This window comes from Entelurus aequoreus, linkage group LG03 (genome assembly GCF_033978785.1).
Source record: "Entelurus aequoreus isolate RoL-2023_Sb linkage group LG03, RoL_Eaeq_v1.1, whole genome shotgun sequence".
Taxonomy (NCBI): Eukaryota; Metazoa; Chordata; class Actinopteri; order Syngnathiformes; family Syngnathidae; genus Entelurus; species Entelurus aequoreus.
This window is the reverse complement of record NC_084733.1, coordinates 81,163,745-81,188,506: the sequence shown is the minus strand read 5'-3', so window position 1 is coordinate 81,188,506 and position 24,762 is coordinate 81,163,745. Positions and strand designations below refer to the sequence as shown.

General features: G+C 39.2%; 1 protein-coding gene across 1 annotated transcript; it reads right to left on the bottom strand.

Annotated features, from left to right (window-relative positions):
* Positions 1 to 21,626: 21,626 nt before the first annotated feature.
* LOC133645963 (uncharacterized) lies at positions 21,627 to 23,426 on the bottom strand. Its single transcript, XM_062040886.1, has one exon. The coding sequence runs from the start codon at positions 23,424 to 23,426 to the stop codon at positions 21,627 to 21,629; it is 1,800 nt and encodes a 599-aa protein (XP_061896870.1).
* Positions 23,427 to 24,762: the final 1,336 nt, after the last annotated feature.

The following is a 24,762-nucleotide window of genomic DNA, read 5'->3' as shown; positions in this document are numbered from 1 at the left end:
ACTTGTGTATATATATTTATGTATATAGTATGTATACACGATACACTTGTGTATATATTTATATATACAGTATATATACACACGATACACTTGTGTATATATATTTATATATACAGTACGTATACACAATACACTTGTGTATATATTTATATATACAGTATATACACATGATACACTTGTGTATATATTTATATATACAGTATATATACATGATACACTTGTGTGTATAATTATTTACACAGTATATATACACGATACACTTGTGTATATATTTATATATACAGTATATATACACAATACACTTGTCTGTACACATTTATATATACAGTATTTATACATGATACACTTGTCTGTACACATTTATATATACAGTATTTATACATGATACACTTGTGTATATATATTTATGTATACAGTATGTATACACGATACACTTGTGTATATATTTATATATACAGTATATATACACACGATACACTTGTGTATATATATTTATATATACAGTATGTATACACGATACACTTGTGTATATATTTATATATACAGTATATACACACGGTACACTTGTGTATATATTTATATATACAGTATATATACACGATACACTTGTGTGTACACATTTATATATACAGTATATATACACGATACACTTGTGTATATATATTTATATATACAGTATGTATACACGATACACTTGTGTGTACACATTTATATATACAGTATATATACACGATACACTTGTGTACATATATTTATATATACAGTATGTATACACAATACACTTGTGTATATATTTATATATACAGTATATATACATGATACACTTGTGTGTACATGTTTTTTTATACAGTATATATACACGATACACTTGTGTGTACATATTTATATAGACAGTATATATACACGATACACTTGTGTGTGTATAATTATATATACAGTATATATACACACACGATACACTTGTGTGTACATATTTATATATGCAGTATATATACACGATACACTTGTGTATATAATTATATATACAGTATATATACACGATACACTTGTGTGTACACATTTATATATACAGTATATATACACAATACACTTGTGTGTACACATTTATATATACAGTATATATACACAATACACTTGTGTATATATATTTATATATACAGTATGTATACACGATACACTTGTGTATATATTTATATATACGGTATATATACATGATACACTTGTGTGTACATATTCATATATACAGTATATATACACGATACACTTGTGTATATATATTTATATATACAGTATGTATACACAATACACTTGTGAATATATTTATATATACAGTATATATACATGATACACTTGTGTGTACATATTCATATATACAGTATGTATACACGATACACTTGTGTATATATTTACATATACAGTATGTATACACGATACACTTGTGTGTGTATAATTATATATGCACGATACACTTGTATGTATATATTTATATATACATGATACACTTGTTTGTACATATTTATACATACAGTATATATACACGATACACTTGTGTGTATATATTCATATATACAATATATATACACGCGATACACTTGTGTGAACATTTTTATATATACAGTATATATCATCAGACGAAGCAGGAACAACAATGTGTAACAATGTGTCAAGTCTTTGTTGATCAAACCGCACAATTGTTGTAGCTCAGACCTACTTCCTGTTTCTGGGTAATGTAGTACATAACCATTTACTCCCTAGTTTATATATTCATTTAACATATATTTCTCCAGGGTAAGACAATTAAGAACTCATTTTCATTTGCTGACTAATTACATGTTAGAGGTGTTTGAGCGTGATGTTAATCTCTCATTTAACAACAAAAATGAGCGCTATAGATCGCTTTTAACAAATGTGTTGGAACATAAATGAATGTTTAAGATGGACAAACACTTTTCAAGTGTAAAACATACACGGAGAATGTCTGTAACTTGTGGACGACAGAGCAGACAGGGGACAATAAAATGAAATTATATATAAAATTATATTGATTATTACTATTATTAGTTATGATGAATAAAAACAGTACAGTTATTTGACACTGAGCTCTGAGTATGTGCTTTTACTGCCATGTAGTGTCTACTTTTAAGCCTGCGTGTTTAAAATGAGTAAAACATCAATACAGAATTTGTTTTCCGTTTTTCTTAGCAATCCTAAGGTTTTTTAGATTAAAGTTACAAGGAACATTTATAGGAACATTGATGATAATTGTTTAAAATGATAAGCTCATTAAAAAAAAAGGAGCCTCAAATGGAACGGAAGGATTGGGCCGGGCTGTGGGATCACAGTCTGGGGCGATTTCTGAACTGAATCGCAAGATGGATCACATCATGGAAAAGCTGGTTGAAAGGGAAAAATTGGATATGAGAGCCAGCATGGACGAATAGAACAGACAAGCCATTGTAATGTCTGCTCGCGGAAAAACAAAAATCCTAATCTGCGATTTGACTCCCTCGAATGGCCTTGACGCTGCAACAACAGGAGCAGGCTGTTCTGAAAACATCCCCCGAGGACACCTCAATGTCGGACGCTTTTGACCTCCCTCCCTCCTCAACGACACCTGGAGTCAAACTTTTGCTTGCATGCAGAACGGCCCCAGCCCTATGGACACTACATCAACACACCCAAGACGATGGGCATATACACACACACACCCCGACCCCACGCCTTCACCACCGCTTGATTCCCCTTCGGGGTGATGGACGGCTGGCAGCGCTTTATAGCAGCAGTCGACCTCCAGGGACCCAACCTTCTCTAATTTATCAATCAGACATGTTATAAAAGAATATAGGCTTTATTTCAATCTGCTATAAAATATGTATTTATGTAGAAATATCACAGATTACATTACAAAACAAAATCGTAATGATCGTACCGTAAGACCATTTTAAGTATTTTATTGTGAAGTATGTGATTGACGATGTAAAAGTCTCTGATAAAAAAAATGACTCTAGACTTCCTCTCTACTGTCTTTCTTTTCTGCTGATCTTTTATTCCATCTTAATTAAGCAGTTAGTGTAACAATCTACATGTTATTAATGCACTCAATCGTCCTCCAAACACCTGTCCCCCCTTCGATATATTACATCTTATTGTTATTTAATAAACCAGGCGTTGCAATCTTGCAGTATGTTTATTTGTTGTGTTTATGGAATCATTTAGCATTCATTGAAGCATTTAAGTGAAGCCGAACGAGGAAATAAAAAAATATTGTTTGCCGCGGCTGTCACTGGGCTTTGCAACATTCCTGTGACGCATGTTGTTTCACTTTTTTTTAAATTGTTTTTTCTGAGCTATTTTTATTTTTTTCTGTAATTGTAATTTTTTCATCAATAAACAGGCAAGTGGCTACACAAAGTGCTTTACACTAAAAGGGAAGTAGAAAAGACACACACACACACACACATTCTCGTTTTTCTTACCTTCTTGAGACCTCCGAAAAATGCCTAGCTCTTTAGGACCACCCTTTCTAGATATATAAAAATGTGTATTTACAACATTAATAATGTATACAAATTATGTAAATGAGTTGGAATTTCACAAGAAAAAGGTCACAATTTCACAAGAAAAACATAGAATTTTAGCAGTGTTACAATAAATGTCGTAATTTTACTCAACGCAAGTCAAAATGTTACGACAAAAACAGACCATTTGTGCAACATTATGATAAAAGTTGGAATTTTACTCGATAACAGTCACAATTTTACAAGAAAAGCTTGAAATTTTGGCAATTTTATGAAAAGAGTCGTAATTTTACTTGACAAAAGTTACAATTTTAGAAGAAAACTGTTCAATTTTGGCAATATTATAATAATAATAATCGGGCTTTCACTTGGCAAAATTATGACAAATGTCATCATTTTACTCAAAAAATTTCCCTATTTTACGAGAACAACAAAAAAATTGGCAATATTGTGATAAAAGTCAGAATTTTATTCGACAAATGTCACCATTTTGCATTGAAAAGTAATCATTTCACATGAAAAAGTCATAATTTTACGAGAAAATATTGCAATATTACAGAAACAGAAAGAATATGAGAAATTGGTCCCAATTTTATAAGAAAAAAGTCGACACATTGTGAGAAAAAGACTGCTTTTAGTTTATTTATTATTTTAGAATTTTTGTAGTTGTTTTTTAATCTTCATTATTTACTTCAAGTTATTACAGTATGTCTCTTTATACATATTTATTTAAATTAATTTTGGCCAAATAGGGCGCATTTGAATTTCTTACACACACTTGTTATTTCATATGTTGAACCAGAGGGGGAGCACTTTCAAAACTGACACACAGTCAATTTGAAAAAATCCCTCCTTTTTGGGACCACCCTCATTTTGACAGATTTTACCACCAGGGGGTGAAAATGAGATCTCTATTTTTTTGTTTTTTGTAATGTGCTTAAGGCCGATGACATACGAGTCACGGACCACGGATGGCCCCTGTGCCAACCCAGCTGTAGAAGCTAACTGTTAATGGCCACCATAGTCTTAGTACCGTAGTGTATTTTTTCATCCTATGGTCACACATGGGACGCGGGTTGTCTTACGTCAGCACCGGAAGTCGTAAAAATCAGCTCTTCACCCGGCAAGTTTTTTCGGGGATGATTAGGGAAGTCCTTCTTTAGCTGCGGTCTTGTTTGATCATATATTGCTGCCTTTGCACCTGTCAATGTTTACTTTTGTATGCACATTGAATCAACAAAAAAATCCCGACTTTGGAGCAATGTTCACGGACTCTAGTATTTGGCTCTTTATTAGATGCAATGGTTTTCCATATTGGGACCACGATTTCGGTCCTAACTTCTTCCCTTGTTGTCTCAAGAAGGGTAGAAATACAAGAACACACACACACACACACACACACACACACACACACACACACACACACACACACACACACACACACACACACACACACACACACACACACACACACACACACACACACACACACACTCACATAAGGAGGATTGAGGAAAAATGCTACCTTTGAGGCGTCCCCATTGGAGAATAACTAAAATTAACGCCATCTAAAAATGGTATGAATCATATTTTATAGTATATGTAAAAAAATATATAAATATAGATGATACATAACAATAAATTAATAATAACCTAACATTTATTGAATAATAATAGTAATAATAGCAATAAATAAAATATTAAGAACCTAAGAGGAGTTTCACATAATTAGTAAAAATCTAGAATAAAAAGTTGTGTCTCTAACCTTTTTTTAAATTTATTTTTTTAATGTCTCTGCAGTCATGAAATGTAAAAATGTTTTCCAGGCCACCGTATAAATAAGCGACTATAGTTTTGATGTCCTTTATTATTTCACCTGTTATTATTTTAAATGCTTTACTCTTATTAGATGTACAATGTCTTGTATTTATGCAAATATAAACAAAGTGGATTGGATTCACTCACCTTCACTGCGGTTCTTCCCGGGTCCACCTGGGTTCTGGTGCGCCACCCGTGGGATTTTCAACGGGGAGCTATGGAAAATCTGAATTGCAGAAGGTGAAAGTTTGCAGAAGTTTGACTTTTCATGTTGCTGCCGCCTGAAGACGCTGAGCAGCTCCAAATGTCAGAGAACACATCGGCCGCACCTCCAAACACTTCCTGCTGGAGGCAGAGTTGTCGGACGTGTTTGCATCAGCTGTGCCATGCTGGGAATTTGTTGCAGTTATTTACTCGAGTTCGGCTGCGGTTTCTGGGATATCCTGATGTCATTTGTCAGCGTTATTTTAGATTTGACTGCACTTGCTTGGTAATGACCTGGCACCGCACACCACGGGAAGGTTCCAGTTGCCCCCGAGTTGTGCGGTCGCAGGGCCTGTTGTGATGCTCGCTTGTCCGGTAAAGTAGTCTTTGTTCTGACGGTCATCCTTCGCACACATCCACACCACCCTTCGGCCCGGGAGAAACAAAAATTGAGCTGTTTGGCCACAATACCCAGCAAAATGTTTGGAGGAGAAAAGGTGAGGCCTTTAATCCCAGGAACACCATCACTACCGTCAAGCATGGTGGTGTTAGTGTTATGCTCTGGGCCTGATTTGCTGCCAATGGAACTGGTGCTTTACAGAGAGTAAATGGGACAATGAAAAAGGAGGATTACCTCCAAATTTTTCAGGACAAGCTAAAATCATCAGCCCGGAGGTTGGGTCTTGGGCGCAGTTGGGTGTTCCAACAGGACAATGACCCCAAACTTCATGAATGTTTTTTTGTGACCAACAAGTATGTGCTCCAATCACTCTATCACCAAAAAAAAAGAGTTGTAGAAATGATTGGCAACTCAAGACAGCCATGACATTATGTTCTTTACAAGTGTATGTCAACTTTTGACCACGACTGCATATTACGCTTATTTCTAGAAATATTACATTCAACACATGAAGGTACAGTACATGTCCTCCATGTTGTGGTAATGATGAGAGCGCTTGGCGTCACAGGTTTGATGCCGGCTGTTATAAACTCTCAAATATGTGAGTATTACATCTTATTTACATGCAATAGACCGGGCGTTGTCTATTTATTTATTGTGTTCGTGGATTTATTTGGCACCAGTTAAGAAGCCAGACGAGGAAGTAAAAACTCAGGCAGGCATGAACATAATGAGTGGTTGCAGCTGTCACGCTGATTTGGGACATTCCGCTTCTGGTTTCTGTAATGCAAGTTGTTTCACTTTCTGTTTATGTGTTTTTTTTTTGTTTTTTTTGTTTCCTGTTATTGTCATTTCTTTCATCAATCAATCAAACTTTATTTATACAGTCATTTTCATTTATATGTATGTATGTATGTATGTATGTATGTATATATATATATATATATATATATATATATATATAATATATGTATGTATGTATATATATATATGTATATATATATATATATATATATGTACATGTGTGGATGTATATGTATATATAAATGTAAATATATATACATATATATATGCACATTATATATACATACATATATACCAGTGGCGTGCAGTCACTAAAGGCAGGGGTGGCACGGCCTCACCTGCCATCATGGAAAGAAAAAAAAAAGTAAAAGAAAGAAATAATAATTAAATTATTATTTGTATCCAGTGATTATACTAAAGTTATTGTCCATTTAACTTTTTCTAAGTTTTAGATTATTTTTATTTTTAATTTCACATTTGCCGTTCAAATACTGAGAAGAGACGGTGCGGTGATCAGCAGCCAGTTGAGGCACGTCACTGCGTTGTGCCTCAACATGGATTGTGCACAATGACTCGGCTAACTGCTGGCCTGCTGTGCAGTGAGACCGTATTGCTATATGAATTATATTATACATTTCCATAGTTTAGTTAGCTGAGGTATATAATGTACAGTGTATTTTGTCAACAACTGTATGTGTGTAACGTATTTCTTGTGCTGAGCGATCATAAAACTGCTGCGAAGACACACTGTGTGAGGCTCGTCTCATAAGCCCGCCTCCTGGTGCCAAGACCGTATTGCTATATGAATTATATTATACATTTCCATAGTTTAGTTAGCTGAGGTATATAATGTACAGTGTATTTTGTCAACAACTGTATGTGTGTAACGTATTTCTTGTGCTGAGCGATCATAAAACTGCTGCGAAGACACACTGTGTGAGGCTCGTCTCATAAGCCCGCCTCCTGGTGCCAAGCACCTCTGCCGCAGAATGCACCGCCCGACGGTAGCGCCACACCAACCAAAGCCCAAACCCAAACCGTGCAAGACCGAATCCACCCAAAAAAAGTCACTTAACAAGAAGCCAAAAAGTGCAAAAACAACAATGCTCGCGCTGGAGGAGCCGCGAACGACCGCAGGGGCACAACATTAGGTACACCTGCAGACTGCAGCACGGATTTCATATTTCATTCATTCACAACTCTTCCAACACGAACACCACTGTTCCCGCACTTATAAGTAAAGGTAAGACCATAATAACTTTTTTTTCATTAAATGTGCTTTTTTGTGTGCTACAGTTTGTATGTGTAAAGTTAAAGTTAAGTTAAAGTACCAATGATTGTCACACACACACTAGGTGTGGTGAAATTTGTCCTCTGCATTTGACCCATCCCCTTGATCACCCCCTGGGAGGTGAGGGGAGCAGTGGGCAGCAGCGGCGCCGTGCCTGGGAATAATTTTTGGTGATTTAACCCCCAATTCCAACCCTTGATGCTGAGTGCCAAGCAGGGAAGAATGCTGGTATGAGCTTTTAAACATAGCCCGTTAACTGCTGCCAATCAAATGGTGAATAAGATACTCTTTAGGGTTCATATGTGTGCCTCACCAGTCATTAACCTCACCGCACGTCACTGATATATACACACACATGTATATATATATATATATATATATATATATATATATATATATATATATATATATATATATATATATATTTATATATATATATATATATATATATATATATATATATATATATATATATATATATATATATATATATATATACACATACATATATACACACACACACATGTATATATATATATGTATATATACATATATACACATATATGTATATACATATATACACATACTGTATATGTATATACATGAGTACACATTAAAGATTAAAGATTAAAGTACTGTCGTAGAATTTCTGACCTTTTGACCTATATTTCTTGTCTATTAAGATTGTCTGCTCATTTTCAATTCTCTTCTATTTTTGTGCCATTGAATGGACCAGTTGTGGGACAAAGGTGAATATGGAGTTATGCCAACCTGTCTACAGAATGTTTAGATTTTCCAAATATGACTAAGAGATACGAGGTTGTTTTGGAACAGACAAACCAAAACAAAACAATCATGACGCACGAGATAAAAAACAGTGACGCACAAGAGACATATAAAAAATGGCAGAAGACCGGGACTCGTCAGAGATTTTGGCTTGTGTGTGTCTTGTTTGCTCCGGAGTACATGTGGTCTGTCTGCAAGGCCAACTCAATTCAACCTGCACTTCTGATAATGGGTAAATACATTTGTTGTACTAAACTACTTTTGTTGCCTGCTTAAGCTTCGGACAATCCACTACACAAATTGGCGTCACGAACAGGATGGCCCAGAAGCTACAGGTCGACAGCCGCTCCCGCTCTCTCTGTCAGGCGGACAGTGTGTTGCACGCGCGCATCACAAGGTAAGCAGTTTGCTTTAAAGTGTAAACATTTTCTGCCTGGAGAGAGCCGGATCGATAAGACTAATTGCTGAACCTGTTTTTGATAAAAGATAGGTTTAGTCAGGTTCTCCAAAAACAACCTGGAATGGGGTAAATTATGGTTGGATTGAGTTGTTTTATATGTGATCATTTGTCTGTGTGTTTGTTGAAAACTTGTGATTTCTTGTTTTTAGCTATAAGGGGATTGTTAATAGAATTTTGGTGGTTTGGAGTGTTTTGAAGCATAGACTATGTGAGACGAAAAATTTCTTTTAACCTCTTCATCCTCTGTCGTTGTTGGCAGAGGATGCTTCTTTCTGCAAGTGCATCAGATTAGTCAGAGTTGGATACAGCTAAATTATAGGCAAGATTTGCTAACTGGTGTGACATTTGGCCCATATAAATTGATGACGTCTATGAAGGTGCGACATATCTGTTTATGTGGAAACTGCAGCGGTGGGAAAAGCCTCTTATAGGTGACCGCTCATTGACTCCGGTAAAGGAGATCAACTGAGCGGATAGTTGTCACGACGAATTTGGAAATTTGCTGCAAATAGACAGGTATTGATCGGGCTGCATATGGTAGAGCTTTGGTGAAACTTGGTGAAACTATATGGACTGACCAGACACGAGTCTGTAGGATTGTTGGGTGATTCCCAGTGATCCTACTGGGCGTTAGGCCAGGTTTTCCGTGTTTGGCCAGGGAGTGTACGCAGGTGTTGCTCCGCTGAATGGGTTAATCGCCGTTGTATGAGTAAGAAGGGACCTGCAGGTTGTGTTATGAGACGGCCGATTCCACAAAAGCACGCGTGCATTAGTTGTTTATAATTGTCCGGACATGGGGTGGGATTGTAATTTATAAATGTGTGTGTATAATGATGAATGCTGAAATGTGTGTGTATTGAGTGAGTCAGTTTATGTTGGTACATTTAGATATATGCGTAATTTAATAACTTTTGTGTAGCACCTGGTTTCTTATCTGGTTTAATGCATCCCACTGAACGGAAGAAACAACAACGCCACTCCACTCGTGCTCGTGAAACTCGTAAACAGAAAATCTAAAATGGCATTGCTGAGACAGGGAAAGAAGCTGAAGGGAACAAATGTGTACATGAATGAGCATCTCACAAAACGCAATGCTGGAATCGCCAAGAAAGCACGCGACTTGAGAAAGCAGGGAAAAATCCAGTGAACTTGGAGCACCAACTGTAAAATGTACATCAAGCTGAATGGAGGTCCAGAAGCAAGAGTAATTGTTGTCCATGACATCAAGGACCTGGACAATTTTTAAAGTTTACACAGCTACCAAAAACAACGATGATAATGGACTCTGACAGAAAACAAACACCCAAATTCAGCATAGACACTACTATGTTCCAAGGGACGACTAAACAAGAGGACCTACATTCAGGATTGCATCCACCTACACTTATTGAGATTATTGAAACAACATCAAAGATTGTTGAACAAGAAAATATGGAACTAAAAAATTTCTGCAACAAAGATTACAAAAACCAGGATTTGGAAAATGATATAGATCCAGATACAATTTTTTTCTCCCACATCAGTAATAATTGTTTTTATTATACAGATGATCAATATAATAGCAACATTACATGCGATAACAAATTGTCAATTATTCATTTTAATAGCAGAAGCTTGTATGCAAACTACAACAACATTAAGAACTTTTTGGAACACATCAACGAACCATTTAAAGTTATTGCTGTCCCAGAAACATGGATTGATGATAAAAAAGGAATAGATTTTGATCTGGAGGGATATGAACTAAACTACATCAACAGAACCAACAAAAATGGAGGAGGAGTAGTCGTGTACGTGATGAAGGACCTGAACTACAAAGTGGTAAAAAACATGTCATTTGCTATAGATAATATCTTAGAATGTATAACCATTGAAATATGTCAGGAAAAAAGCAAAAACATTTTCATCAGTTGTATATATAGATCACCTAAGTCAAGTATAGAAACATTTGAAGAATGGATCAAGGCTACTTACATGGATAATGGTCAAAGAATAATGTTCTTATGTGGTGACTTTAATATTGACTTATTGAACCCTAACAAGCAAAAGTCTTCATTGATACAATGTACAGCATCAGTTTATATCCAAAAATCACAAAGCCAAGTAGAATCACAGCACACTGTGCCACGCTTATTGATAATATTTTTACCAATGAGTGTGACAATAACACTACAAGTGGTCTACTTATAACCGACGTTAGTGATCATCTGCCAGTTTTTACAATATATGATGGACACTATTTATGGACACATTTCGAAGACTGTGCACAGAGAAGAGGATGACTGCTTTCAAAATTGAGCTACAAAAGCAAGATTGGGACAATGTGTACAATGAAAAAGAGGTTGATGAAGCATATGAACATTTCTTAAACTAGTTCATAATACTTTATGACAAACATTGTCCATGGATACAACTTAGTAATAAACAGAGAAAGAATAATCAACCATGGATGACAAAAGGATTAAAAAATGCTTGTAAGAAGAAGAATACACTATATAGAGAATTTATAGCACAAAGAACTATAGAGGCAGAAATTAAGTACAAAAAGTATAAAAACAAGTTAACAGACATACTACAATCATTTAGAAAAGAATATTACAGTGAATTATTGGACAGGAACAAAAATAATATGAGAGCAACATGGGGCATCCTCAATAGCATTATTAATAATGGCACAAAGAGGGACTACCCTCAATACTTTTTAGACGGAAATAAAAACAATGACAACATAAAGGAAGTAATTGAAAGCTTCAATAATTATTTTGTAAATATTGGACCAAAATTGGAAGAAAGGATTCCAGACCCAGTTCCAATTGAGGACTATAATGATACCATAGAGCGAAATCCCAACTCCATGTTCCTCAGTAATGTGACACAGGAGGAAATAGTTACAATCGTGAAAAAATGTAAATCTAAGACTTCAACTGATTGTAACGGAATTGATATGGAAACGATAAAAAAGGTTGTAGAAGAGATCTTAGGACCATTAATGTATATTAGTAACCTATCATTTCAAACAGGTACATTTCCAAACAAAATGAAAATAGCTAAAGTTGCACCAATTTATAAGACTGGAGATAAACATCAATTTACAAATTATAGACCTGTTTCTTTACTTCCACAATTTTCTAAAATCATTGAAAAACTGTTTAATAACAGATTAGAGAGTTTCATAAATAAAAATAGAATACTCGAAGAGAACCAATATGGATACAGAGCTAATGTCTCAACTTCAATGGCTTTAATTGAAATTACAGAAGAAATTACCAATGCAATAGACAGTAAAAAATGTGCAGCAGCAGTTTTTATGGATCTAACAAAAGCATTTGACACAATTAATCACAATATTTTAATCAAAAAACTAGAACGATATGGCATCAGAGGGTTAGTCTTAAACTGGATAAGAAGTTATCTAACGAACAGGAAACAATACGTGAAGCTAGGCGAACACATGTCTACAACGCTAAATATATCCTGTGGTGTACCTCAGGGATCAATATTAGGACCTAAATTATTCAATCTCTATATAAATGACATTTGTAAAGTTACAAAAGATTTAAAGTTAGTATTATTTGCGGATGATACAACAGCGTTTTGTTCAGGAGAGAACACACAGGAGATAATACAAATAATAACAGAAGAAATTAACAAATTAAAAATATGGTTTGACAAAAACTGACTATCGTTGAATCTTAGTAAAACTAAAATAATGCTATTTGGTAATAGTAGAAGAGAAAGTCAAACACAAATACAAATAGACGGAATAGAAATTGAAAGAGTAAATGAAACCAAATTTCTAGGTATAATGATTGATGATAAATTGAACTGGAAATCTCACGTAAAAAATATACAACATAAAGTAGCAAGAAACACGTCAATAATGAATAAAGCAAAACATGTTCTAGACAAAAAATCACTTCATAGTCTATACTGCTCACTAGTGTTACCATATCTGAGCTACTGTGTAGAAATATGGGGAAATAATTACAAAAGTACACTTTATTCATTAACGGTTTTACAAAAAAGATAAGTTAGAATAATACATAATGTTGGATATAGAGAACATACAAATCCTTTATTTATTGAATCAAAGATACTGAAATTCCACGACATAGTGAATTTGCAAACAGCTAAAATTATGCACAAAGCAAACTATAACCTGCTACCCAAGAATATACAACAATTCTTCTCAACAAAAGAGGAGAAATATAATCTTAGAGAAAAATGTAATTTAAAACATTTGTACGCACGTACAACACTTAAGACCTTCAGTATATCAGTATGTGGAATTAAATTATGGAATGGATTAAGCAAAGCAATCAAACAATGTACTAATATGATCCACTTCAAGAAACTCTTCAAACTTAAAGTGTTTACAAAGTACAAAGAAGAAGAACCATGACAAACATTTTCAATTTATTTCATCCATTCATTCATTCATTCTTAAAGTAATCTTATCTCATCATATGAAATATGACTTTCTTCACCAATTATTATTATTAAATTCTTACTATTATTTATTTATTTATTTTTATTGTGATTACATATGGAGTTTATTGTGAAAAAATTGAGAACAGGAAGTGAATAAAAAAAGTTTCAGCAACTGTTATGTAAAGAAAAGGGGTAGGATTAAATAAGCTCTGCTTCTTCCTACTCCTTTTCGAACATGTTGAAAAGAGAAACTGAAAATTGTGATGTATCATGTTGTATGCTTGCATGTTCGAAATAAACTCAATACTCAAACTCAAATAAACTCAAAACTCAAACATTCAGGACCAAATAACAACGAAAAGGCCTCTCCCAAGAAGCACAAATGAACTAAAACCAATCAGCCAAAGACACAGCAGCTTTGCTACTTCAGTAGCTGTGAATACAGAGTCACCAGCATGCACTGTAAAACAATCATCTGTTCCACAACAACCTGCTCAAACCACACCCAGCGGTATCATCCCTTTATGTGGATATTTTCATGGCAAACATGCTCTGATTGACTGCTCACAATTCAAAACACAGTCACATGACAAAAAGGTAGAATTTTTAAGAAGGCATGGATATTGTTTTGGTTGCCTACTAAAAGGTCATTTAAGCAAAAATTGTAAAAGAAGATTAATGTGTCATGTTTGCAAAATGAAACATCCTACTGTACTTCATATTTCAAGTAAAAAAGGCCCAAGGCAGGAAACACAAGCAAAGCCCACTGCTGAGACAGAAAAAAACCCTATAAGCAGTACTCTTGTTTCAGCCGGTGATGCATCCGGGGCCGGGAAAGACTGTGCACTTGCAATCCTGCCAGTCAGAGTTAAAGCCGGAAAAGGGAACAGGTATGTTCAGACCTATGCCTTTCTCGATCCAGGCAGCACGACAACATTTTGCACAGAAAATCTAATGGACCGACTGAATGTGAAAGGACGCAAAACAGAAATTATTTTGCGAACAATGGGACAGGAAAAGCCTGCAAAGACCTATGAGGTCAGAGGACTGGAGGTTGGAGACTTGGAAGGGTTCACATATCTGGACCTGCCGAAAGTGTACACACAGAGCAAGATACCTGTCTCAAAGGAAAACATCATCACAAAGGCTGACTTGAAGAGGTGGCCATATCTTGGTGGCATTGACTTAAAAGAAATTGAAGCAGACATTGAACTTCTTATTGGGACTGATGTTCCTCGGGCAATGGAGCCGTGGAATATAATAAACAGTCAAAAGAATGGACCATATGCAGTCCAAACCATACTGGGATGGGTGGTAACTGGACCACTCAGTTGCAGTGCTACAGAACATGCTGGGCCCATTGCAGTGTCAACTAACAGAATCTCAGTAATTGAGCTGAAGGACCTCCTCATCAGACAATATAACCAGGATTTCTCTGAAAACATATATGAGAAGAAAAATGAGATGTCAGTTGAGGATAAATGTTCTATGGAGATCGCCTCAAGTTCAGTCTTTCTTAAAGATGGTCACGATCCTCTGCCACTGCCTTTCCGGGATAAAGACAAAGTCACACCTCAGGATAAGTTCAGAGAGAAAGAAAGACATCGGCATTCCTCCTTTTCTTCTTCCAAAAAAAGCCATGACAAAGATAAAGAAAAGGTCAAGCAGGACAAAGGAGACAAACGTGACAAAACGGAGGAACTCAGAGATCTGTACGGTCGGAGGGGAAGCTTACCTTTTAACCAAGAGCCAATGCCCTTAGAGGCTGATCCTTACACATTCCCATACGCCCGAAAAGGAGATGGCAAAGACAAGCACAGAACAGTTGAAAAGGAGAAAAATAAAAAAATCAAGGACTCCACCAAAGACAAGACCATGGACCATGGAACAAGGAAACATTCAACGAGACCATGGAACAAGGAAACACATAAAAAGACCATGGACCTAAGACCATGGAACAAGTAAAGACATTTCCAGATGCCAAAGGCTTTGTGAGAAGTGTTTTGGTTAAAACCAAGACCAACACGGTTCAACGACCAATAGATGAACTCTGTCTGCTAATGGAAGGAGTTTGATGGACTGAGGGGGGCTTCGGTTCTCCAGACTCGATGACTCGATGACCGCTTCAGATATGACTATGGACTTTGATGAGACTTGACTAATAACTCAAGTAACTCATGGTGACGGGGGACATGAGCGGCATGGTGACGGGTAACTTAGGGACCATGGTGACGGGGGACATAGGCGGCATGGTGATGGGGGACATGGGCGGCATGGTGAAGGGTGACATGGGCGGCATGGTGACGGGTAACTTAGGGACCATGGTGACGGGGGACATAGGCGGCATGGTGACGGGGGACATGGGCGGCATGGTGAGGGGTGACATGGGCGGCATGGTGACGGGGGACATGGGCGGCATGGTGACGGGTAACTTAGGGACCATGGTGAGGGGTGACATGGGCGGCATGGTGACGGGTAACTTAGGGACCATGGTGACGGGGGACATAGTAATTTTGTAATGCGTTACTGTGAAGAACATAATTGTTTGGATTATATTGTTCTATTATGGCTCCTGTGAATATTATTATTTATGTAATTGTTTTGCTAAAGCACACAATTAGGGGCCGGGATGTTGGAGCCAGTTGGAGCCTATCTATATTATTTATTTATTAATTGTTTGACAATGAAATCAAATAATGTTAAGAATGATGTTAATGAATTATTGGATGTTTTAGATTTCATTGTGATTGACTGATTGTTTTCAGCTGCTCACGCTCCTACTGGTGAGCCACTTCCTCCTCCTATAATTAAGAAGACAGGACAGCTGGGTGCCCTTTGTCTGTCTATCATGTTGAAGGAGTGAGGAGTGAAACAGTTTGTTTACCGCTAAACAAGCCACGCTAAAACAATTTATTTTGAAGCCACGCTAAATAAGATATTTTGAAGCCACGCTAAACAAGTTATTTTGATTATGTTGAAAGTCAACCACGGAGAATATTTTGTTTGTGAAAATAAATTATGATCATTTTGAATCTAGAAATATCTCCGCGAGTGCTTATTAAGGAATTTAGTGAGTCAGACACCTCCTCCTCAAGACTACTCTGCATTACTTTATTTTTATTTTTTCGAAACTTTTTTGGAAAGCAAGAGTAGCCGCTACTATATATATATATATATATATATATATATATATATATATATATATATATATATATATATATATATATATATATATATATATATATATATATATACGCATTGATATATACAGTATATAATTTATATTTATTGATTTTGCCGTTTTTGTTTACATGTTAAAGGTGTTTTAATGAATATACATGCATGTTTAACACATATAGATTCCTTTCTTTCATGAAGACAAGAATATAAGTTGGTGTATTACCTGATTCTGATGAATTGTATTGATTGGAATCAGACAGCAGTGATGATAACGTCCACGTTTTCAAATGGAGGAGAAAAAAAGTTCCTCCTTTCTGTCTATTACCACATGAGAGTGGTTCGTTTTTGGCATCTTATTTGTCCAGCTTCCATATTCGTTTTTATACACTTTACAAGAAATACATTGGCGGCAAACTCCGTAGCTTGCTAGCTTGTTTGCGCTGGCTTTCGGAGACTCTTATTTTGTAAGGGCAGGCGCGATGGAGTGGCACTTTTATTGTGAAGACAGGAACTGTGCGGTCAGTCTTTAGGTAGTTGACGGTATGTGCGGTTGAAATAAAAAAAATTATTTCTTCCTTCACACTTTTGATTGATTGAAACTTTTATTAGTATATTGCACAGTACAGTACATATTCCGTACAATTGACCACTAAATGGTAACACCCCAATAAGTTTTTTAACTTGTTTAAGTCAGGTCATGTGACCGCCTGGCTCTGTTTGATTGGTCCAACGTCACCAGTGACTGCATCTGATTGGTGGAACGGAGTCAAACGTCACCAGTGACTGCATCTGATTGGTGGAACGGAGTAAAACGTCACCAGTGACTGTCTTTGGTGAAACGCAGGCACTTTGAAGGTCTGTCTGACAGACCAAAACAAACAAAGCGTGTATTAACAGATCGATAAAAATTAATAGCGAGTAGCGAGCTGAATGTAGATAAAAGTAGCGGAGTAAAAGTAGCGTTTCTTCTCTATAAATAAACTCAAGTAAAAGTAAAAGTATTGTTGAGGGCCGACATCCGGGCAACTGAGCTACATACGGGTTCTTCGAGCCATAGCAACCAGACTGGCGTTGAAAACAAACCGTTGCCATTACTCTTTAACCTGTCGACCTACGCTGGTTAAACCCGTCATTCTGCCTCCAAAATGCCGAAAAACTGTGTTGTTTTTGTTTGTGCTAACCACAACTGGAAACAGGGAAAACAAAGGTTGTATTTTGTTCTGCCAAAGCGTGATAAAAGCCCACAGAGACGAGACAAATGGCTCGCAGCTTTACACTGGGAAAACGAGGACGGTTCTCACTGGAGTCCCCCAAAGTCCCGGGTCGTGTGTTCGGATCACTTCGTTTCTGGTAAATATAAGAAACAAAAATCCACCTTCTTAACCACAACTTGGCTATACGTCCGTGCTAATGTTGTACTTGTTGAATTTGTACCTTATAACGTTCGACAGCTGAAGTTGTTGTACAAAAATAACATGCGGTATATACTATATAGTCTATAGCCTATAGCTAGCTATTTTCGAAAACCGGACAACGAGAGGATACCAAAGGCAGCGTTAAGATGGACACCACCGGGAAAACGTAAGCCAGGGCGGCCAAAGAACACCTGGCGAAGAACAGTTGAAGGGAATGCTGAAAGAGATGAAGCTTACATGGGGCGAGGCACAGAGACGAGCACAGCAGCGAGATGAATGGCGTCGAGTCGTCGAAGCCTTATTTCCCATGCGGGAAGAAGAGGATTAAGTTAAGTAAGTAATAATCAATCAATATACTATATAGTCTATAGCCTAGCTAGCTATTTTCAAAAACCGGTTTCGTTTAAATTTGCACTTAACAGTTGGGTTTTTAAAAAACAATAAACCCTATAATTTTCATGTTGCCATTCAATACATGTTGCCCTCAAATCTCTCAATATTTTATACACTAACACTTGATCTTATAGTTGATAACTTCCGCGTCTCTTTCTTAGTAGCGCGCAGGCTAAGCTAACTAGCAAGCTAAGCTAAGCCTGAGAAGCTTTAAAGTTCACTGAGACGAGTCTGACGCAAATAATACATTTTCGTTTTTTCACACGATATGCGAATAAGTAAAAATGCGTAAATGAAGGATTTAACGCCGACTTCCAAGCCACAACGCTCGTTAAATGCTTTTTCTGTCAATGCTGTGTTCGCTGTGAGCTGGTTTGTTTTCAACGAATTCCCGGTTGCTAGGGGATTGGTAGGCGGAAGTGACGTAGGTCCGCCCTCACCCATAGTGCCTCAAAAAGGAGGACAAATACGTGTCCGGCTTGATGCTGCCATTCCATTCCATAATTCAATTTCACATACATTCTCAACAAAAAAGGACAAATAAAACTTCTGAGAAAAATGTAACTTAAAACCTTTGTATGCACATACAACACTTGAAACTTTTAGCAAAGTGGTATGGGAAATTTAATTATGGAATGGATTAAGCAAATAATTTAAACAATGTACTAATATGATCCAATTTACACAAAATAAAATAAAAAAATACAAATAAAAATAAAAAACTTTTCAACTCAGTGTTTTACTTTGTAAACACTGAGTTTGAAAAAAAAAATTATTTTTGTTTTTATTTTATTTCTTTTAAATTGGATCATATTAGTACATTGTTTAAATTATTTGCTTAATCCATTCCGTAATAAAATTTCACATACCGATATGCTAAAAGTTTTAAGTGTTGTATTTACTTACCTTAAAAAAATCAAGCATTTCAGCGCTTTTACTCTCAAATACATCACAAAAAAACGACAGAGATGATATGTTTTTATTATGTTTAGCTGCACATGAACACGCCACTTTACTGGCAACAAGCGCAATGCTAGTGTAGCCTAGCCGCCGAGTGCACCGTGGTGTCCTCACTCTGTACTAGTTGTTTTCTGAACAACAGGTCTGTTGGCGCGCTCATATGCTAATTGGCGCCGGTCAAAGTAGAACGTTCCGTGTTGATGTGGAGTTCCTGGCATGTGAGAATGTGGGAACGCAGAACAGAGACAAAACCAGCCAACCAGGAAGTTAGCGAGCATCCATATTAAAGGCCTACTGAAACCCACTACTACCGACCACGCAGTCTGATAGTTTATATATCAATGATGAAATCTTAACATTGCAACACATGCCAATACAGCCGGGTTAACTTATAAAGTGCAATTTTAAATTTCCCGGGAAACTTCCGGCTGAAAACGTCTATGTATGATGACGTATGCGCGTGACGTCAAGGGTTGAAGCGGAAGTATTGGGACACCATTGTATCCCAATACAAACAGCTCTGTTTTCATCGCAAAATTCCACAGTATTCTGGACATCTGTGTTGGTGAATCTTTTGCAATTTGTTTAATTAACAATGGAGACTGCGAAGAAGAAAGCTGTAGGTGGGATCGGTGTATTAGCGGCTGGCTGCAGCAAGACAACCAGGAGGACTTTGAGTTGGATAGCAGACGCGCTACCGTGAGTACAGCTTTGGCTTCCAAACATTTGATCGCTTGCCCGTACGTGCGTGGCGCTATGTGCATGTCACGTACGTAACTTTGGGGAAATATATGTTTCTTGCCGACTCTGATGGCGGCCGGGGTGTCGTCGAAAGCTACAACGCCGCCGCGCCGCTGTGCCGCTGTCCTCACCTTGACTTCCTCCGTCTCCGGGCCGCCGACCGCACCGATCATCGTGGTGAAGTCCTTCGTCGCACCGTCGATCGCTGGAACGGAGGTAAGCACGGGTCGTGATGAGCAGATGAGAGCTGGCGTAGGTGGAGAGCTAATGTTTTTAGCATAGCTCTGTCAAAGTCCCGTAGCTAAGTTAGCTTCAATGGCGTCGTTAGCAACAGCATTGCTAGGCTTCGCCAGGCGGTACAGCATTAACCGTGTGGTTACAGGTCCAGGGTTTAATAGTAATAATAGTATTGATGATCTTCTGTCTATCCTTCCAGTCAGGGGCTTATTTCGTCTGTTTCTATATGCAGTTAAGCACGATGCTATCACGTTAGCTCCGTAGCTTCGCCGATGTATTGTCGTGGAGATAAAAGTCACTGTGAATGTCCATTTCGTGTTCTCGACTCTCATTTTCAAGAGGATATAGTATCCGAGGTTGTTTAAAATACAAATCCGTGATCCACAATAGAAAAAGGAGAAAGTGTGGAATCCAATGAGCCCTTGTACCTAAGATACGGTCAGAGTGAAAAAAGATATGTCCTGCACTGCACTCTAATCCTTCACTCTCACATTCCTCATCCACAAATCTTTCATCCTGGCTCAAATTAATGGGGTAATCGTCGCTTTCTCGGTCCGAATTGCTCTCGCTGCTGGTGTAAACAATGTGCAAATGTGAGGAGCCCTTCAACCTGCGACGTCACGCTACTTCCGGTACAGGCAAGGCTTTTTTATCAGCGACCAAAACTTTATCGTCGATGTTCTCTACTAAATCCTTTCAGCAAAAATATGGCAATATTGCGAAATGATCAAGTATGACACATAGAATGGATCTGCTATTCCCGTTTAAATAAGAACATTTCATATCAGTAGGCCTTTAATAGTGCTAATAATTAGATTAAACCTGACAATTAATTAGTGGAACAAGTAAAAACTAAGTAGAAGTCGAATCCGAGTACAGAACATCCTGTTGTAGAAAGTGACGAAGAAAACTCAATGCGGCGCCATCTCCCTGACCTTTCACCTCACTGACCTTTCACCTCAGCAGGTCCACACGACATGGTTTGCTTCTAGAAATCAACCGACTGGCTCTTGTACTTTTTCTTTTTCCCTTTGTTTTTCTGCGGCTGCGTCACGTCGGGCGGGACCATGGTGACGGGGGACATGGGCGGCATGGTGACGGGTAACTTAGGGACCATGGTGACGGGTAACTTAGGGACCATGGTGACGGGGGACATGGGCGGAATGGTGACGGGTAACTTAGGGACCATGGTGACGGGGGACATGGGCGGGATGGTGACGGGTAACTTAAGGACCATGGTGAGGGGTGACATAGGCGGCATGTTGACGGGTAACTTAGGGACCATGGTGAGGGGTGACATGGGTGGCATGGTGACAGGGGACATGGGCGGCATGGTGACGGGTAACTTAGGGACCATGGTGACGGGGGACATGGGCGGAATGGTGACGGGTAACTTAAGGACCATGGTGAGGGGTGACATAAGCGGCATGTTGACGGGTAACTTAGGGACCATGGTGAGGGGTGACATGGGCGGCATGGTGACAGGGGACATGGGCGGAATGGTGACGGGTAACTTAGGGACCATGGTGACGGGGGACATAGGCGGCATGGTGACGGGGGACATGGGCGGCATGGTGAGGGGTGACATAGGGACCATGGTGACGGGGGACATGAGCGGCATGGTGACGGGTAACTTAGGGACCATGGTGACGGGGGACATAGGCGGCATGGTGATGGGGGACATGGGCGACATGGTGAGGGGTGACATGGGCGGCATGGTGACGGGGGACATGGGCGGCATGGTGACGGGTAATTGTGGATTGGGGACCATGGTGAGGGGTGACATGGGCGGCATGGTGACGGGTAACTTAGGGACCATGGTGACGGGTAACTTAGGGACCATGGTGACGGGGGCCATGGGCGGCACGGTGACGGGTAACTTAGGGACCATGGTGACGGGGGACATGGGCGGAATGGTGACGGGTAACTTAGGGACCATGGTGAAGGGTGACATAGGCGGCATGGTGACGGGTAACTTAGGGACCATGGTGAGGGGTGACATGGGCGGCATGGTGACGGGGTACATGGGCGGCATGGTGAGGGGTAACTTAGGGACCATTGTGAGGGGTGACATGGGCGGCATGGTGACAGGGGACATGGGCGGCATGGCGACGGGTAACTTAGGGACCATGGTGACGGGGGACATAGGCGGCATGGTGACGGGGGACATGGGCGGCATGGTGAGGGGTGACATAGGGACCATGGTGACGGGGGACATGAGCGGCATGGTGACGGGTAACTTAGGGACCATGGTGACGGGGGACATAGGCGGCATGGTGATGGGGGACATGGGCGGCATGGTGAGGGGTGACATGGGCGGCATGGGCGGCATGGTGACGGGTAACTTAGAGACCATGGTGACGGGTAACTTAGGGACCATGGTGACGGGGGACATGGGCGACATGGTGACGGGGGACATGGGCGGCATGGTGAGGGGTGACATGGGCGGCATGGTGACGGGGGACATGGGCGGCATGGTGACGGGTTGCTTAGGGACCATGGTAAGGGGTGACATGGGCGGCATGGTGACGGGTAACTTAGGGACCATGGTGACGGGTAACTTAGGGACCATGGTGACGGGGGACATAGGCGGCATGGTGACGGGGGACATGGGCGGAATGGTGAGGGGTGACATGGGCGGCATGGTGACGAGGGACATGGGCGGCATGGTGACGGGTAACTTATGGACCATGGTGAGGGGTGACATGGGCGGCATGGTGACGGGTAACTTAGGGACCATGGTGACGGGTAACTTAGGGACCATGGTGACGGGGGACATAGGCGGCATGGTGACGGGTAACTTAGGGACCATGGTGAGGGGTACGGACGACGTGGGGACAATGGTGAGGGGTAACTTAGGGACAGTGTTGGGTTAGTTACTGAAAACCAGTAACTAGTTACAGTTACTAGTTACTTTATTTCAAAAGTAACTCAGTTACTAACTCAGTTACTTACACCAAAAAGTAATGCGTTACTGTGAAAAGTAACTTGTTACTTTTTTTTTTCTTCTTTTTTTTTTTAAAAGCTCCCATTAATGCCCTTTTAGCCTTCATTTCAGTACTGTTATTGCACTGGAGAATAATACAATCTGTTGATCAACTTGACATGCATTTGCATCACTGAACTCTGCTAAGCAATGTGGTCTACATACAACACACAAAGACAAAGATATGTTTCAAAGGGCCAATTTATTTCAGGCCAGAACAAATTGACACAACTATTTTAAATAGCTGCAACATAACATACATAAGTAACAAACAGCATAATAACAACATAGCTGTAAACCTGGCTTCACCTAAGGAAGGCACACGTGACATACACAAAGCCTAACTAGGCAGATTTGAATTGTTGTTTTGGGCAGTACACGGGATCTTTGATCCAAGACACAACTTACATTTAACTAAAATGTTCTTTTCTTTGTGCTCGACAAAAAAAAAGAAGTTAGAATATCTCACACTTGCCAACCCTCCCGAATTTCAGTGCCTCTCCCCGGGACAACCATTCTCTCGAATTTCTCTCGATTTCCAGCCGGACTTAAGGCACGCCCCCTCCAGGTCCGTGCGGACCTGAGTGAGGACAGCCTGTCGTCACGTCCGCTTGGCCAACCACAAAGTAACCACAGAACACTATGTTCTGTGGTTACTTTTTGGTTGGCCAACGGTTTACGTTGTATAGCACACCCCCCTCCCTTCCCCCCCTCCCCTATCCCCACACCCAGACACACACAGAGCGCGCCTCCGCTTGTGACACAAGAGATTCAGAAGGACGACACCGCACCCCAGATCTTCTGTTTCTAGCCGATTTATGGAACATTGTGAGTGGTACAGAAGACGTGGGAACAATGGTGAGGGGTAACTTATGGAACATTGTGAGTGGTACGAACGACGTGGGGACAATGGTGAGGGGTAACTAGGCTAACTTATGGAACATTGTGAGTGGTACGGACGACGTGGGGACAATGGTGAGGGGTAACTTATGGAACATTGTGAGTGGTACGAACGATGTGGGGACAATGGTGAGGGGTAACTAGGGTAACTTATGGAACATTGTGAGTGGTACAGACGACGTGGGGACAATGGTGAGGGGTAACCTGGGTACCATGGTGACGGTGGAGGTGGGTACTG

Coding starts and splice junctions, on each gene's coding strand:
- LOC133645963 (XM_062040886.1), bottom strand. CDS start 23,426: ATGCCGCCTATGTCCCCCGTCACCATGGTCCCTAAGTTACCCGTCACC.